The following is a 20,328-nucleotide window of genomic DNA, read 5'->3' on the forward strand; positions in this document are numbered from 1 at the left end:
AAAAGTTAAAGAGGTAATTGAAATGGATTATTGTGAGCCTAAGAAATCAACCATACACTAGGAAATGGATTCACCGAAGAATAACAAGACATGGGCTTGATTATTTTCTTAAAGGATGGGACTATATTGGCTATAGTTGGTCATGTTAAATAAGAAGTTTGACTCTAATAGAGTTATCAAGAAGCACAGTGTCTTGTAGGTTGTCAAGAGTTATTCTTATATTTGATGGAATTGATCCTAATTAGATTTTGTATCCTATCAAAAAGTTAACATTCATTAAACTAATATTATCTTGTGTTTTTCCTTTTAATCTTGAGGTTGGAAATATCAATGTGAAGACAACCTTCTTCCATGATGGTGTGTAGAACAAGATAATCATGTTATAAATACAATCACTATATTGTGAAAGGTAAGGTAATTTTGGTTTATTTATCAAAAGAATCTCTTTCTAATTTAAAATAGAATCCTAGAACATGTTATAACCATTTTAATTCATTTGTTTTGGAATTGGGAGCTATTTGTCTATGGTAGATTGTTACGCTTGTTATGAAAAAAGTCATGATCAATTTTATAAATATCATTTTGTATAATTATGGTTTATTGTTAATTGGTAATGACAAGGAAATGATTTGGGAATTGAATCTCAACCTCTTTCAACTTGAGAGTCCATCTCATTATTGAGATTAGATCAAAGATGACTTACACAAAAAATTTGGTTGTCAAAAAAAATTATGGTGACTACTTATAATGTTTCAATATGGTTGACAAAAAATTTAAATGTTCATAACTTATGAGGAACAAATTTTTCAATGAGAAATGTCTTTTGACATCTAGAAAAGTGAAGTAGATGAGTTTAGTGACCTCTACTAATTCATTTGGAAAACTTGAATATGTTCTAGTCTATGTTAGGCAAGACACAACCTAATTAGAGGGGGTATTGAGCTCTTGCATGGGTAATCTTAACGGGGAGAACTAGGTTTAATTGAATAATATGTTTAGGCATTTACAAGGTACCCCTTAGTACTACCTTTATCATGTTAATACTACAAAGAACTAGAGTTTGATCAAATTTAGGGATGTGTGGATTCTAACTTTGAAGGGATGTTAGTAGAAATGGGTGTCTGAGTGGCTATGTTATCCTATTCAAATGATATAAATATATGGAATTTTATAGGTCTATTCCAATATGTGCATATTCAAATGATATAATGTTATAAAATTCCATACATTTGAAAAAACAAACACTTTCTTTTGAAACTCAAGTTTCTTTCTTTGCAGTGTATAAGAGTTGTTTTTATTTAGCACTCGTAAAATATGCTTAAAATGGATTATATTTTCCTCCAAATTGCATCAAAAATTAGAATCTTATTTAGTTTTTGTTTTCAATTGTATCCATAATATTTCTTGAAGCATCATTTATTAGCATAATAAAAGTAGCAAGTGAATTATATAACCAAAGAAAAGAGTCAATTTTAAAAGATCTTTCTTAGTCTTGAAAGCGGATAATTATATGTAATAGCTTCTTTCCCAATCAAATAATATGTTTCCTTTCTTAAAGATTTTTTATTTATTTTTTAAATATTAATAAATTAATTAATTAATTAATTTTTTTAAAAATTGGATGGTGATAAATACATTTTCTTCCTTGTAGGAGGGTCAAATCCATATCATATTTGATTACATTAGTCTCTACCTCAAAGAACTATTAGAAATTAAGATGAGATAAAATAGGTATACTTATCTCGTATTTGAATAGCTCAAAAGACTTGTCATATATTCTACCCCTTTCACAATTCGTACCCATGGTTATAAAAGCAAATGTGAATGAATGTATGCATATGAATAGCCCTATAAAATTCCATATATTTATATAGTTTGTAGGGTTTTTTCACTTTGTCATAGTATCCACTTTTGAGGGATCCACTCTCAAATATCATCTTCCAATTACATTTGAAAAAAACCAAAAAAATCTTTTGAAATTCAAGTTTCTTTCTTTGCACTGTATAAGAGTTATTTTTATTTAGCACTCATAAAACATACTTAAAATAGATTATATTTTCCTCCAAATTGCATCAAAAAATTAGAATCTTATTTAGTTTATGTTTTCAATTGTATCCATAATATTTCTTAAAGCATCATTTATTAGCTTACTAAAAGTAGCAAGTGAATTATATAACCAAAGAAAAAAGTCATTTTTAAAATATCTTCCGTAGTCTTGAAAGTGATAATCCAAGTATACTATATAAAACCTCAATGATAGTCATAATTTAAATTTAATTTGGTGAAATATTTTACATTTTTTAGCGAAACACGTATAGTGTGTTATTAATATAATAAATGATGCAATCATCAATACATAAGAAGCTCCATAATGGAGAGAACTACATAGTGAAGACCACTTCATGGAGAAAGGGCCACCAAACCTTCACGCAACATATTGAAACCCAATTCTTTTCATTATAGATGTTCGTCCCTGCATAATTGTTGTAAACACAAGAAAGCTTTAACATATTCCAAATTCCTGCATTTTTTCTTGACAATCTTTGCTATTAAAATTAAAAATAAAGCCCAAATTTCTTGGAATAACATTGGAATAAGTTATTTATTTGTGGGAGAGGATATCAAATTTTAATTGAAATAACATTGGGATAGCCAATCTTATCAACTACACTTGAATTGTCCTGAAGCTCCACATCTTTTTGAATTGTGATCATTCTTATGGCTTTCTTTGTGTTTAATTCTCATAGTGTCGTGTTTGTATTTATTTTTGCGTAGATGAAATTTTGATTATGATAATAAATTCTAATTGATTTGTAACTCAACACTACATTTCAACATAGTACAAAAATCCAAGTATTCTCCATAAAGTATGAGTAGCTACCGTGTGCCTTACCATAGCAAATAAAAGTCATCATATCTCACCACTTTTTTATCCAACTCAATACATCATTTGAATATGATAACATGGCCACTCTTACACCCATTCCTATTAACATCCCTTCGTAGTTAGAATCCACACACTCCTAAATTTGATCAAAGTCTAGTCCTTTCTAATACCAACATGATAAAGCCAGTACTAAGGGGTACCTTGTAAATGCTTAAACATATTACATGTAATTTGTTTTTGGATTCGATTGTGTGTATAATTTTTAGCATCTCGCACTCTGTAATCCATCAATTCTTGCATTCTCTCATCCTGATGATGGATCACAAAGTGTGAGATGCTAAAAATTATACACACAATCGAATCCAGAAACAAATTACATGTAAAAATGGATTGTGGAAACCTGATAAAATTCACCTAAACATATTATTCACTTTAACCTAGTTCTCCCATTTAAGATTACCCATGCAAGAGCTCAATACCCCCTCTAATTAGGGGGTGTCTTGTCTAACATATACTAGAACATAAAAAAGTTTTCCCAATGAATTAGTAGAGGTCACTAAACTTATCTACTTCACTTTTCTAGATGTCAAAAGATATTTCTCATTGAAATATTTGTTCCTCATAAGTTATGAACATTTAAATTTTTTGTCAACCATATTGAAACATTATAAGTAGTCACCATAATTTATTTTGACAATTGAAAATTTTGTGTAAGTCACATTTGATCTAATCTTCATAATGAGATGAACTCTCAAGTTGAAAGAGGTTGAGATTTCAAGTCCCAAATCATTTCCTTATTATTAAAATAAAGTTGATATCCATTTTTGTAAGATGCTGGTAAATACATTTTCTTCCTTGTAAGAGGGTCAGATGCATATCATATTTGATTACATTAGTCTCTACCTCAAAGAACTATTAGAAATTAAGATGAGATAAAATAGGCATACTTATCTCGTATTTGAATAGCTCAAAAGACTTGTCATATAAAAGAAAATGTGAATGAATGTATGCATATATTGGAATAGACCTATAAAATTCCATATACTTATATAGTTTGTAGGGTTGTTCCAATTTGTCATAGTATCCACTTTTGAGGGATCCACTCTCAAATATCATCTTCCAAATACATTTGAAAAAAAATTTAAAAAATCTTTTGAAACTCAAATTTCTCTCTTTGCATTGTATAAGAGTTGTTTTCATTTAGCACTCATAAAACATGTTTAAAATGGATTATATTTTACTCCAAATTGCATCAAAAAATTAGAATCTTATTTAGTTTTTGTTTTCAATTGTATCCATAATATTTCTTGAAGCATCATTTATTAGCTTAATAAAAGTAGCAAGTGAATTATATAACTAGAGAAAATAGTCATTTTTAAAATATCTTAGTCTTGAAAGTGAGAGATCTACCTATTTAACACAATATCATATGTAGCAAGTGGAGGCATGTATCTATCTATCTCACACAATAACATATATGGGGAAACCCCTCTTGGGAGAGAAACCGTACACTTCAAAAATCCAGCCAATGTATTAATTCAAAAATCAACAACAAATTACAATATACTAGAAAATTGATTCTCAAATAAGTATCACTAAAAGACTATCGAACACTCAAAATACATCACACAAAGTTGTAATACAATGCCCTAATAAATGAGGGTTGCCTTCTATAAAATAAAATAAAAGCACAAAATGTATCCATTGTTGGATCTACGATCTAGTTATAAAATGTCAAATTTTATAATAATAAAATATACATAAAACTTGTCTTTCAATGGCACTACCCTTAAACTTTTGTCAGGCATATGGCCTCTAAACTTTCTATTTCAGGGGTTATACCCTAGGACCTACAAGAGGTTCCCCTTGATACAAATAAACTTATTTATGAGTAGTAATTGTTTTACAATTGTAAAGTCTAGACACCATTTTCTTAACACCAAAAGATTTACAAACCAAAATCCTACCAAGGTAGAACTTTTTGTTCTCGACAACACCCTCACTACAAAACAACAAAACATCAATATAAGAGGAATACAAATCCTTTAGGGAGAAGCAACAACCACAAATCCCACACTTGGAGAAAACTTTGAGCCCAACCCAAAGCCATACACCACAAGTGAATCAATATAAGAAGAGGAATACAAATCCTTTGGGGAGGAGCAACAACCACAAATCCCACACTTGGCAAAAACTTTGAGCCCAACCCAAAGCCATAAGACCAGAAGCCCACACAAATCCATCCCCAAAGAGACCAACAAAGGTTTCTAAGTCCTACAACAACAAGACAACAAAGGACACCAATAATATTTCACCAACAAACAAAGTATGTTCCTTTCATATGGAAAAGCTTAAACTATTAATGCAAAACACTTCCTCCTATCCTAAAGTCTTGTCATCTTTTGAGTTAACAATGTTTGTCACTTTTTGAAAAATATCAATTAACTTTTATTAGAAATATGTGCAAAGACACAATCACGTGTGTGTTTGTATTCTATGTATATAAGTATGTATACACGTGTATGTATAATATTTGTGTATATGTAATGTATGTATGTGTATATATATGTACATGTGTGTACGTATATCTATGTCTATCTATATATATTTATGTGAATGTATGTGATTGTCATATCTTATTTTGCATGAAACTCAAACAACTTTTTCAAATATATTGAGTTGTTAATCTATACCACTAATACAATAGCCTATATATCAAAGTATAGCAGCTCTATTAAATTATTATTATTTTATGCATCCTATGATGCAATATTTCCAATAAATTTTGTCATAATTCAAGATTTGTAACTATAAGGATGAAATATATGAGAAAATTTAAGGTGCAACTATGGATTCCCCCGTACCTCTAGGTTAATGAAATCAATTTGTACAGAACACATGCTAATTGTCATCATGATGAAGGCATTCTTAAATGATTTCTTGTGTATCCCATAGTCCTTCACCACAAATATAGTTTGTGATGAAAATGAAAGAAAATAGTTGTATCTCATTTTTTGGTGACTTTGAGCAAAAGGAAGGATCGCATATTACAGAGAAAAGGCATGCATCAATCTACATGCACAAGCATATTTTCATTGTCATCATACCAAATAAATTGAAATATCAAAAATATTGACTACTATAGTGTTAAGTATTTCAAATGATTTTAAGAAAGATCAACTCATTCAAGCACTTATAAAAAGTGGGTTTACAAAAAATAAAAGTCAAAAAACATTTCAATATGCAAAGACAATATTAAATGAGAATGTATAAACCAAGTTCATAAACAAATGGCTTTTCTACCTTGCATGAGAAAAAAATCAAGGCATATATCAAACGAAAACATAAGTGAAAAAAAAAGATATGAAGACCACTTTCATCCACATTAGTATCTTATAAAAGAACCTTCAAGCAATTGAAGAATAGTTGTAAATTTGAAGAAAAATGGGGTGTTATAATAAGAGTTATCATAAGACCATATATTGAATAAATGGGTAGATCCATCCAAATGAGATCTAGGAGCAAGATCAAGATATTAAACATAATAGGGTAGGAAAAAAAATCGCAATTTAGGGTGTTATAATAAGAGTTCTCATGGACGGCCATCTATTGAATAAATGGGAAGATCCATCCAAATGAGAATCTAGAAGCTTGATCAAGATATTAAACATAATAAAGTTGAAAAAAATAGCAATGTTGATGAAGGTTCAAATTATGTGCTAAATTCAACAAAAATCATTTGACTTATGTATTTGTCAAAGGAATAATCGAGTTGATCGATCTCTAAAATGAAGGGAAAATATGTAAGTTATGCAATTTTCACCATTGTAAATATAAATAAATAAAATCATTGGCCAAACTTTCTCAAAATATAACTATCATCTTATCGTATTATGTTTATCTAAAAAAATTATTCTTAATTTTATAATTTCCTTTAAAGAAGCGTATAGCAAGAGAATTCAAATATCAAAAACAAAAACAATAAACACAAGTATCTAGTTACATCATATTGATTTCCCATGAAAATCTTTAAAAAATCACACTAACCTTTTTAAGAAAAGAGACTTCTACCGAAAGACTTAATGAATTTGTATATTCAAGTTCTTTGTTTAATTCATTATATACTAAACTCTTCCAATCTCGCACACTAATCAATACATGAATTATACACTACCTATTGTTCAAATCCCAACAAATAAACATTGATCTTCTCAACTACACTTTTGGATGACACCTAAGAGATGGGTTTTCCTACTTAATGTTTCTCCCTTCAATCATTATCCATCACCTCCTAGGTTTTCCTACTCATCATTCATTTTTCTCCATCTACTAAACAAGGGTCTATACTCCTCACAAACCCATTCATCAATATCATCTAGTAACAAAATGCCCCACACCCCTCCACATCGCCACCCCTTCTCCTTGATCCTCCTCCAAGTAAACCTCTTCTTATTGCACTACCTATTGTATTAGCTTGACCTTTGTGAAGCAAAGAAAATGTGAAATGGGAAAAATGGAGCTTCTCATGTGTAGTTCATATCTAAGTGAGAAGCTAGCTAAATATGGATACATTCCCCGTCTTCTTCAATGTTGTTAGCCTCCTCTTTGATGGGCTTACACTTTAGCTGTCTATAGTAACATGTGAGCATCTAAAAGTCTAATCAAGAATGACATGGATGGCCTTTGAGAGTATAAGCACTATGCAAAATCATATTAAAATGTTAAAATAATGTGTGTTAGTTTTAATTGATAATGCATCCATACAAGACAACCACTTATTACCAAAGAGAAAACAAAGATTATGCATGTCATGTTTTATTACCATAAAAGAAGATGTGGGACGCAAACTTTTGCCCATAAACTTAAATGCCTTTACCACCAATACAGCCATATGTTATGGTTAGTCATGCAACCACCAAATGAACATTATAAGGCCACTTTGAAAAAAGAAAATTGATTGATAACACAAACCTTTAATTCACCATGTGAATAAATAACTCAAAAACAAACACTGGGTGAAGATACTCAGTACTGACTATAGCTAACTTCCCACAATCGATGTATGAAAATGATGTCAAAATTTCCCCTTTTTTTCTGTTGTTCTCGTAGTGACTTGACTACTTAAAGCTAAGGGGTCACCTTCTCACTAATAACGATGCAGTCTACATGAGACTTAATACATGAAAGGGTCAAAAAGTAGTCCAAAAAAAGTGTTCAATGATAACCCTCATTGCACCAATAATTATTCATTCAATCACCAATAGTGGTTCACAAAATATTTGTAGTGCTCCACAAATCTCCAATCGTGGTATAAGCCAATCAAGGATCAAAAAAGATAATTAAAAAGCCAAAAATGATATATAAATGATCTACTATTGGAGAATTCAATGTTTAAAAATAAGTGAAGCTCTATTGAACCCCATTTACAACTGGATATCTTTCCCTAATGTGTTAGAATATTGGTGTTAAATATAGACATAGAAATGAGAATTTTCCATTGCTACGCAATAGACATGAAAATGTTGATAAAGGTTAGATATGGAAATAATGCAACCTAAAACCCTAGTTTAGTATGTATACCCAAAGTTTTCAAATAGAAAATAGTGTATTTTATGTTTTCTATATACACCATAGTTACACCGCCCTACGAGACGAGGTACAGCGGGATAGGGGGACAATTTTCCGAGACAAGGGGAACAGAGGGGCCTTGATTTGGGGAAGGCGAGGGAACAGCAAGGGGACGGGTGGGTGGCAAGGGAAGCAAGGGTGTATATACTATACATATGGTACTTAAAATGTTAGTTATGAAAAAATGTACTACAATTATACAATATAACTTGATATAATCATATAGAGATGTAAAAAACAATAAACTTAAACAATAAAAAATTGAACATTGAACATTGCATTTAAGTTTTGAACTAAAACATCATTCATAAAAAAATGACAAACAAACAATGAACATTGACATTGAACGTCAGCAAATATTAGTCCATATATAAGTCTTCAGATCAATAGTATGAGTATCTAGATTCCACTATCTAAAAGTAATCAATGATCATGAGTCTGATGAGTCATGAGTTAAAGGTGATTACAATAAGTATCATGTGCCATGAATCATGATATCAAAATAAGTATATAATATTATAATGCAACCAAAAACTACAAGTCTCCCTGCACCCACAATAAAGGAGACTTTGTCACGTCCCCATGCAATAAAGGAGACTTTGTTGCGTCCCCCCGCACCCACATAGGAGATGTCTTGTCGTCTCCGGTGGAGGTGGCGCTCTAAATGGCGCCACCCGCAATGTTGAGACGTTGTCCCCCCATCCCGAGGATGTCCCTGTCTTCGAGACAGCCCAATTTTAATTTTTTTTTTTTTGTTTTTTTTTTTGGGAGGGGGGGGGGGACACGTCCCTATGTTACACTGATTTACACTCAACCGGAAAAGTAAGATAAGCATTGCGTCATAGTCGAGTTTATGTGCTCTAAATTTTCACTATTCCTAGCCTAGGTTGCATATTGTTTTGTCATCATGAGAATTAGCGGCAACCACATTGAAGCTAACTTGAATTGTGCACAAGTTCGCTCTTTTATCGAATGGAGTTGGGCATTTTCATCGGAGGATATGGTTGATTAGAATACATTGACAATATCTTTAACGATTATGTCACTTCGATTCCTATTAGAAATTCACATCAGCTGTGGTATAGCCATCTGTCAGAAGTCTCATATTAATGAGTCAATCTATAGGATTAATAGTGTCTCCCATGTTTGATTTTGCACATTTCAATTATAAAGAACTTGTCGCCAAGAGACCAAACTTAGAGCCTTTCTGTATACTTCGTTTGACTTGTGATATGTGGTTGATGGGTATACATCCGTACACCTTTAGAGAGGAGTGATTTGTGGTTGATGGGTGATAGGTGGTGATTTGTGTTTGAGAAAGTGTGCATAAAATGGTATGGTCTGATTTAGAGAGGAGTGACATTGAATTGTCAGCATTGAATATTTTGAAAGGTTTTTGTTATGGATCTCTGCACATGAGAGAAGTTTGAGTATGTCGACTTACAATAATATGAAGACTGAGATATATGAAAGCAGTGATGTAATATATTTTTGTTGAGACTCTGTCTGAAAAGAATATGTGAAGTTGATCGTCAATCGGCATTACAGAATGAAAGGTGTCTCATTCATATGCCATTCCAAATAAACAAAGTGTCAACATATGTGATGTTTCTGAAAAGTAATAATCAGAATGCCATAAAAATCTGCAATCGATTCTGGGTGATGAATGGAGTATAGGATCTATTAAAGAAAAATACTGGCAAAGGTCTCAACGCATCGATCTGTCAAAGCTGAGTCAAGTATATGTTGATAGGTTGAGTCAAATAGTGAGAAAGGTCTAATATTACAATGATTTAAAATACCTTATTTGAGTTGATGTGAAGTTTGCAGACTGTATGGTGTTTGTAGAATTCTTAACAAATCCTATCTGAGATTGTGAAATAAAAATCTGTAAGGTTTATTAGGAGATTGTTAGTACTATGAAATATAAATCAGACCAAAACATCTGAAGTCAATTTGTAATATTTTGTAAGAACCCCTACTGGATATAACTTTACCACTGTGTTTCTGACTTAGCAGTGCCTTGACAGTTTGGCAAAACACTTAACAATGTCTAAACTTGCTGATTTAAGCTCCTGTTTGTCTTGTTATGGTTTGTTATGCTGCAATTGATATTTTGGAATGCTGCTAACAATGTCATAGAAATGATATGCTAACTGTTCTATGACTTTTACATGCTGGCTGCAAATATTAACTACAGCTACCTAACAAATTATCGAACACTAGGCATGCATCAATCCAAAATGAAGGTCCAACAAAGACACTTGCAGCCAATGGGCATTTAGACAAACATGTGACATGCAACCTTGTGTCTTCTTCTTAAGATGCAAATAAGTATAATGCTGATATACAACTGAATTAAATGCAAGGAGCTGCAACCTAGCATCCAATCACATGGACTATAATTTTCACCAAATGATTGTAACAATGACGCCAAAGCTGGAAATGGTTGTGTAAGGCACATCGGCCCCTTCTTTCTCCTAAATGGAGGCCTTCTAAGAGCCGCTGCTACCTTAATGAATCTGCTGCAGCCTGAAAATGAATGACAACTCTCTAAACCCAAATGCAGACCTCTAAAAGGCTGCAATCTGCATCAAATACTGTCCTTCCCTGTATTGATTCCCTCATGAAAAACACTGAAACCCTTCACAAATACGATCACAATTCATAGCACAATTACAGTCTTTGAATAAGACCATCACCAGCACAATTCGTTGGATAGTTTCACCACTTCAATATGCACAAGACTCCAAAACTTCTCCTTCTTTTAGTGTGCAATTACTCAAACCCTTGATGCCAATTTCACAAAAATCAAATGTACAAATGGATGTTTTTTCCCTTGCATTGAAAGCATTTATAATTCTCAAATGCAAATCGGCTGAAAGCTTCAAGTTTATACTCCACATAACTTAAAAGCATAACTTTGCTTTTGAGTATTTTCTTTTTGATGTTTGAAATATAATATTCATGAATATTTCCTTCTTAAAATTGAGCACCATTAAACACTTTATTAAATAGACATTTAATGAAATTAGCGCTTAATAATAAGCTCAATTATTAATTAAGCATGACTTAATTAATAATCATTAATAAAATCAAATGCTTATCAACTCCACCAGATGAACAACTCATAACATACTCACTACTCATGTCTGATGTCTTAGTGCCATGCCAGAAATAGCAATTGGCTAAAATTGACTTCCTATATATAGTAAGTCCCTGAAAGTGCGCAAGTAACAAGTGAATCAAATCACTGCACACATACCGAGTCCAGATGCCCTTGCCAGATAAAGCAACTCCACAACAATGACTTCAAATATAAATATTAAATAGTAAGTCTCTAAATAATTGCTTCAGTCAACAATACTAAATATCAACATTGCCACCAAGTTGTTCAAGTGCCCTGCCAAAGATAGAAAGTCTGACTTTCCTGAAATAGACACTTATTATAAATAGTAAGTATGCCAATTTGAATCAAATGAAGAGCAAATTTGAACATCACTGACCATTTGAGTGAGGAATCAGTTTCTAGCTCTGCCAACTGAACCCTCTGAACAACTCTATTGGCCTATGAGATTTGGGAAATAGCTTAATCCTCTAAAAGATGATGCTTGCGAAAATGATGACGTTACATATTTCTACTTGTACATATTCATGTTGTGAAGTTTAAAGTTGCAGATTGTAAATCAGTAAAAGCTTGTTTTCTAACATCCATTGATTGTTACATCAGGGTTGCTAGGTTGTTGCTCAAATTGAAAAGTTTGTGATAACAAGAGTTGTTGCTCTTAAGCAAGAGATTGGGTGATTCCTTAAGGTTGGTGCCCTTAGCAATGTGAAAAGTTTTATTTGTGAGGCTGGATTAGAACAGTAGATCCTGGCAACATTTCTCACCATGAGTTTTCAACGTATTTCTTGTGCATTGGCTTCATTGTGTGGTTGCATTCTTTCAGATTCAATTTAAGTTTTAAAGTTTTGTTAAGTTCATCAAAAGTTTTAATTGATTGAGAATATGAATCTTATCCCTCCCACTGATTCACAACAATGATGAGAATGACAATTACCAGCTACTAGAAAGATTAATATGCAACAACCTCCTCATGGATTAGCCATGTTTCCATAATCTATTCAAACACAGATACAACTATACTTTATCATCCATTTTGTTCTAACTTTTTATGTTTTCGACTTGCAACAATAAAAACACCATTCACTATTATACTGTCACTAGAAAGAATAACTTAGCAAGCGCATAGATCACACTAGACAACTTGCAAGATAATGTAAATAAAGAGCAACCCACACTACAAAGCTGAAGTCTACTTGCTAGTGTGCTATAAATGATTTATAATTCATGTACTGCTAGCTTGAGAATTCATCACATTTCTCTTGCATTCTCTAACTAGTGCAAGTAAAATCACCCCCACATTATTTGAATATGAATTAGCATATATGCGAATGACTTTAGGCTGGGCACATTCCAAACCTTTGGTGTCTGCAAAGTCTGTAAATTTGATTTATCTCTATTTTTCACAAATGCATTTTCTTCTAGCAACAACATCTACAATTTATCTTTGAAGAAATGTGATCATGTTGTTCTAATTATCATATTGAAAATGGAAAAGCATACATAGAAACTAAAATGTCCTTCATAGACAAATATTATGCAAAGTTTCATGTCATGACATATTTACATTGATATGCATCAACTTATACAGCCTGTCATTTCTCAGACAAAAATTCTTCATGCAACTAACTATCACATAACTAACATTTATTTTATTTTTATACACAATTATTTATTATATTTTTTTATCTGCTCTATAATATTAATATACTAAGATGCAATATTGTAATAATAATAAGTTTAAAAATAACAATTGTAGCTACCAAAATAACATGCATGCAACAGATATATCAAACTCCCACGCAAATTTCCTTGCATGGACTCATTAACCATAATTTTCAGGCCAACATTTAATCAACCAAATGGACTCATCGTGCATTATTTTTAGAACCAAATTTCAAGCAACCAAATGTCAAACACAAGCTTTGTAATTGAATTTTAATTATTGGATGTGTCTAGGCACTAGGTTAAATTTTGATTTTAGTAATTGGAGGGCCGTGCTTAACTCTAGACACACATATCTAAAACATTTAAATTTATTTTCTTGAAATTGATTTTAGTTATGGGGGGAGTACAAACACTAAGTTATACACACATATATTATACCCAGGCACTCGCAAAAATAAAAAAACTTGAATAATCAGGCAAAGAAAATTGATTAAGGTTTAGCTTCTTCGAAAGACCTGTATATTTTTTAGATTGTAGTTAGATGGCAGAGAGCATAAATCTCGGTCCACTCAACTGATATGTTCTAGATTTCTTGGAATTGTTCAAAGACTTCAACAATCATATGAAGCCTTCGCTATCAATTCATATAAGACACAGTTTAACTTGAGCGACATCTCTAAACTTGTAACACACCTTCTATAACATGCAACATAAAGATGGTTAAAATTGTTACATTTTATTTTTTTCATTTTACATATTTCATATAAGTATTTACCAAATATTCCTTTTGTCCCCTTTACAGATCCAACCTGTATTGGACAATGAATCAGGATCATTGCAAATCTTGATCAATATGGTTAACAATCTAATTTTCTTCTTCACAACCAAATTACAAATTGAATGTCTGTGATCGATGGCTACTCAAACATCTAACAATGATAGAAGCTGAAATGGCAATGCTCTGGAATTTCTTTTTTCACATATCTTTGTGTCATCCTTGATTTACAGTGCAGAAATATCTTGGGATCATTTACGAAAAGATATCTAGCTAAATATGTTATGATCAAACTGATCAATGTTGCATAAACAATGTTTGAAAACTATCTAAAGGAAATAGAATAAAATTTACATTATATCTATTTCAGGGACTAATTTGAAGTATCATGCTTACTGAAGTCCGCTATAAAGATGGGCATAATTTCGATAAAACAAGTTGCTGGAAATCACCTTCTAAAAAAGTATCTACATGATTTTTTATGCTGGCCATGCATTAACTAACTTTCAATCCAGCTGCTGCAAGTAAGGGTATCAATTCTCCCTTCCTATGCAATGCGATTGTATCTGTGGGATTCCACACGAAACATTCCTGATTCAGTTGTAAATCGTAAACTAAGACTGACGGGCAGATTTCTCCATAACATTCTATTGATGTGCAATCCTATGTGAATCATGAACCATAGTCCTAAGATGTCCAATGACCTAAGAGATCCTGGCTGACAATGAAGCTATGTGGAAGTTTATCTTGCCAAATTGACTTCACCTCTGTGTGCATCACCTCATGCAATGTAAGCCAACTAAACATTTCAAACTAATGAGATTACAGGTTCTTGTAAATTATTAAAGATTGAAAATTGGGTCATTGAAGCAAATAACTCAATGCAGTCAAATTCTAAATATTGTTATTCAATTATGATTAAAGTCTAAAATTGCCCAATATATACAATAAAACTTAAAAGATGTAAACCTATTCTAATAGAAAATGTTCTTATATGTATACAAGAGGTAGATCACAAAACACAAGAGATATGGATAGAAACATAGAACTAATGTATCCTAATTTTCAACACAAGGAAACATACAAGAAAACTCTTGAGGCAGGGTCCTGCCAAGCATAACTCCTCAGGTAAGGAACAGCTCCAATTATGCCTACCATATGATCCCACATCAAGTACAAAATATTCCACAAACCTTCAGAACCATATTGCCAGTTCTGTGTTCAGCAGCCCCAGATCCAGGTACAATCTTCACCCAGTTCGAGATCCAATTTGAACCAGCTAGAATTTCCAAGAGTCACAATTTCATCTGTGGGTCCATCCAAGACAAACCCACTTCAAATCTAGCAGAAGCAGGAAGAACCTACAGTGAACCCAAGGCATTTTCAATGCCTATTTTAATATTCCTGTTTACTTATTTTTTTATCTTGACTAGATCTACACTGGTCATATGTGTATTGTTGGTTGTCAACAGCTGAAAGAACCTGTCATCATTAGCCAGAACAGATGTGTCCTGCACATTTTCCTCTGTATATTGCCATTCATATTCCCAGGTGGTTACAGACCTTTTGAGCGCTAGTAGAATTTTGATGGAAATTTTGAGAAGAGATAATAAAAATAGACAGAATGCAATTATTAACTGCTTGTTAGATCATTGTCATGCATGTTCTCCTAGTTCCATGTCATATGAGCACATGGAACTTTTCTTATTAATAATAATAAAATTATGTAATTTATTTATTTATATAACTATTACTGTATTACTAATAAAAAATTAGATTAATATTTATAAGAATTATTAACATATATAACTACTATTTTTATAAGTAATAGACTAATAGTAACATTGATAAATGATTTTCTTTATTATTAATTATAACATTATTGACATTACAAATATATAGCAACATAATGCACAACCGAAACCCGTTCTGCAACTTTGCCACTCTAATTCATTCTGCAACTTTGCCGCCCATTTTCTTTTTGAATTTTGAATAGGGCCCTAAACCTCCGAATCCGCCACCATGCCCGGACCTGCAACCAGTGCTTGCGGTGTGTAGAGATGTAGACCAATTGATTGGCGGTGGGTCCATTGATGTAGATGGGTCGGGTAATGTCAAGTCAGCTTTGGAGGAAGGACGGTCGAGAGTGGACATCCCTGAGCTAGGGGGAGGAAGTTCAGCTTGCTATCTGCAGGGGGGTGCCCAAAAGTTGGATGTGGGTTCTCTGTCGGGATGGAAGAGTGCACTCGTGGGTACCATGATGTCCAGCCCCAACACAGAGAATCCCAAGGTAACTCGTGGACAAGAAGGTCCTGTGATTGCACTCCCTCATAGTATGATGGATAATGTGACTTCTGGCCTCAAACTTTGTGTTGTAGGCAGATTTGTTGCTTTCCGCCCTTCTATTGAGACAATAAGGAAATGGATGGACCATAAGTGGAAGGTCAAAGGAACTGTAAGTGTTTTTGTCATGCCAAGTGGTCTTTTTTGTTTCAGATCTACCACGGAAGAAGATCTCAATGCGGTTCTTTCTGGGACTTGGTATTTTGGGAAGCACTGTCTAGCCCTGACTAGATGGCATCTGGGCTTTGATGCTAGTTTGGAGCTAAACAAACTTGCCCCGGTATGGGTAAGATTACCTGGCCTCCCTCTCGAATTTTGGGATGAAAGGATATTAAGATGGGTGGGGAACTCTTTTGGTCATTTTGTTACTACTGACAAAGTGACAATGCAAAAATCGAGACTTGTCTATGCTAGATTCTGTGTGAATGTAGCGCTGAACAAAACACTACCTACTGTGGTCACTTTAAAAACTAAATGGGGCGAGAGAGTTCAGCCCATAGAATATGAGAATGCAGGCTTGTTTTGCCAAGGATGTGGGCACTTTGGTCACCTTATCGTGGATTGCAAAGCTAAAATGCAAAAAGATAAACAAAAGGAGGGCTCTCCGGGGATAGTTATGGAGACCATTGGGGAACCTTCAGTACTGACAGAGAAGACAGTAACGAAACCTTCTATGAACTTGCCCAATATTACCTCCATGCAGGATAACTGTTTGAGTCCTAGGGGAAAGGATACTAAGGAAGATGAGAAGGCACCAGAGGAATACCCCTTCAAAAGAGATTTGGAGGATCTTCTAGGCTCACCTTTGGCGAGGACTTCGACGGAGGAGTGTCTGGAAGATGGAGAAATAGAAGGAACTAACACTCTACAGGATTTGACAACAATCCAGATTGGGGGGAGCAAGCTTGAAACCCCTTCTAAGGAGAAAGGGGTAACCCCCTCTATTATGGGCTCCTCAACAACACGGGGGGGGGGGACCATAAGTCTAAGGAAGGTGATTTTATGCAGTTAGTTTGCACGAGAGTAATGGCAAGCATTGATAAGACGGATAATGAGATGAGCCCCTCTTCGCCTCAGGAGGAGGATAATGGAGAATGGGAAGTGCAGAAGAAGAAGAGAAGGGGGGGGAGAAAACCAAATATTGGAGTATCGGGAACAGCAAGAAGACCATCAAGCAGAGTTACCAGGACAAAGCAAACTGCTAGAGATGTAGCCAGTGGTAAACAGCTTAAACTGGAGACAGTAACAAAAGGTAAGAAATGAAACTCCTTTCATGGAATATAAGGGGATTGAATAATCCCCAGAAGCAGTATGCTCTTAAGCAATTAATATCTCAGGAAAAAATAGACTGTGTGTTAATTCAAGAGACAAAAATGTCTAGCTCAAATTTTGATAAAATTGCTGGCTATATCTGGCCAGGGGCGAGGTATTTACATAGAGATTCAGATGGAGCATCGGGGGGAATTGCTACCATGTGGAGTCTAAACTCATTTAAGGGCTATGAGATCTGGAAGGAAAAAAACTTTATAATTACTCATTTCCAATCAAATAGCCACAGTTGGAAACTAATTAATATCTATGCACCTAATAGCAGATTAGGGAGGAAGGAAATGTATGACAATTTGATAAGGATATCTGAAACTATGTTGGAGGAGCAATGGATGTGTATGGGTGATTTCAATACTCCTCTTTACCATTCGGAGAAGAGGGGAGGCGATAGAGAATGTCAGGAGAGCTTGCAAGACCTAAGTGAATTTATGAGGAAGTTGGACTTCGTGGATGTGGAGCTGAGGGGTAACCCATACAACTGGACTAATAATAGGAAAGGTGAGGATCTCATTCAGGTTAGGCTGGACGGATTATTACTGTTAGGGAATTGGAATAGCATGGGTAACTCCTACTTAGAGAATCTCAACAGAACGGTGTCTGACCACTCACCCATTTTATTCCATTGGGAGGATGGCTTTAAAGGGGGAAAGAAACCTTTCAAATATGAAATAATGTGGAAGTCACATCTGGAATTCAAAGATAAGATTCAGGAGTGGTGGAATATAAGAATAGAAGGTACTGCAATGTACAGACTTACCCAGAAACTTGATAATATTCGAAGAAATGTCAGAGCATGGGCTAAAAGTTCATTTGGGGACCTTTTTAAAAGTAAAGGAGAAGTAGAGGAAAAGCTAAAAAAACTCCAAGGGGTTATTGCAGAAGGGAATAACTCGGAGGAGAATATTCAGGAAGAGGAGAAACTTAGAAGGAGGTGGAAAGAGATCCTCCAAAAGGAGGAAATTTTCTAGAAACAAAGATCTAGAATTCAATGGCTAAAGGAAGGGGACAAAAATATTACTTTCTTTCACAGATCTGCTTCTAACCACAAAAGAAGAAACACTATCTCAAAACTAAATGAAGAAGGGGGAAGGGTGTTGAAAGAGCAAGAGGAAATGGGGAAGCTTGTGGTAGACCACTTCAGTAAGGCGCTTAAGAAAGATAACTTCGCTCGAAACCCGGTGATCAGGAGAAGTCTGATTAATTCAATCCCAAGGAGTATAAGAGAAGAGGAAAATGATCTGATCCTTGGTAAGATCACGGAAGAGGAAGTGAAAAAGGCAGTGTTCTCTATGAAAGCTTTCAAGGCCCCGGGCCCCGATGGTTTCCCACCTGCTTTCTTTCAACATTTCTAGAAGGTGATCAAATCAGAGGTAATTTGGGCGACTAGGGATTTTTTCAGAACAGGTAAACTACTACGGAGCATAAACAAGACCTTTATTGCCCTAGTTCCAAAAAAATTCCAATCCTCTGAATTTGAATGATTTTAGACCTATAAGTCTATGTAATACTATCTACAAGGTCTTTGTCAAGGTTTTGGTGAACAGATTAAAGCCTTTCTTGGAAAAAATTATTGGAAGTCCTCAGAAGGGGTTTGTGCTAGGAAGGCAGATCCTTGATGCGGCTATTACAACCCATGAGGTTATCCATTCAATGGAAAAGAGCAGGCAACCAGGAATGGCATTCAAGTTGGACATTTCCAAAGCTTATGATAAGGTCAATTGAGACTTCCTTCAAGATGTACTAGAAAGAATTGGATTTAACAATAGGATTATAAACCTGATCATGTTGATGGTGAGCTCAGTGCAGTACTCTGTCCTACTAAATGGGTCCCCATGGGGTAACATAATGGCAGGAAAAGGCTTAAGACAGGGTGACCTGCTCTCACCTTACCTGTTTATCATGGTAGCAGAAGTCTTGGGAAGGTCATTCTATAAATTAGTGGATTTGGGCTGCATTAAAGGTGTTAAACTAGCCACTAATGCTGAAGCTGAGGTTATACAGCAATTTGTGGATGATACCTTCCTATTTGGGGAATCTTCAATCATGGAGGTTGAAGCCTAGAAAATGATTTTACATAATTATGAAGAAAGCTCAAGGCGACGGGTGAACTACCATAAAAGCAAGATTTATTTCTTTAACACTGATTCTTCACTTCAAAGAAGGATTAGGAAAATCTTGGATTGCCAATCCGCTTGCCTCCCAGACACTTATTTAGGCCTCCCCCTCACTACCAAGGAGGTTTCTAATGAATTTTGGAATACAATAGTGGAGAGAATTCAAAAGAAGCTTGCAAGGTGGAAAGGGAAGATATTAAGCAATGCTAGAAAACTACAACTGATTGCTGCTGCTCTTCAGGGAATCCCTATTTATTTCTTATCCATATTTAAGATTAATCTAAATATGGCTGAGAAAATTGAGAGAATTCAAAGGAATTTCCTATGGTCAGGGACTGAAGAGAAAAATAAATTGAATTTGGTCAACTAGGAGGAGGTGTGTAAACCAAAAGCTAAGGGGGGGCTCGGGATTAGAAGAATGAAAGACCTTAATAAAGCTCTTCTCACAAAAATTGGATGG

The 20,328-nt window shown here is 34.1% G+C and overlaps 1 protein-coding gene across 4 annotated transcripts in view; it reads right to left on the reverse strand.

The window, feature by feature from the left end:
• Positions 1-2,236: 2,236 nt before the first annotated feature.
• Positions 2,237-20,328, reverse strand: part of LOC149555556 (glutaredoxin-like) — a 68,428-nt gene continuing 50,336 nt past the window's right edge. The window contains exon 5 of one of the 4 annotated variants that reach the window (XM_089829660.1): positions 2,237-2,473. In XM_089829660.1, the coding sequence (XP_089685786.1) occupies positions 2,382-2,473 (92 nt within the window). In that variant the 3' untranslated portion in view covers positions 2,237-2,381. Of the gene's footprint in view, positions 2,474-13,776; positions 14,117-14,264; positions 14,674-20,328 lie in introns of those variants that run through there. The other 3 variants (XM_089829663.1, XM_089829661.1, XM_089829662.1) reach the window with 3 other exon arrangements.

Source organism: Cupressus sempervirens, chromosome 5 (assembly GCF_028749045.1).
Source record: "Cupressus sempervirens isolate cs-2001-9-10 chromosome 5, ASM2874904v1, whole genome shotgun sequence".
Taxonomy (NCBI): domain Eukaryota; kingdom Viridiplantae; phylum Streptophyta; class Pinopsida; order Cupressales; family Cupressaceae; genus Cupressus; species Cupressus sempervirens.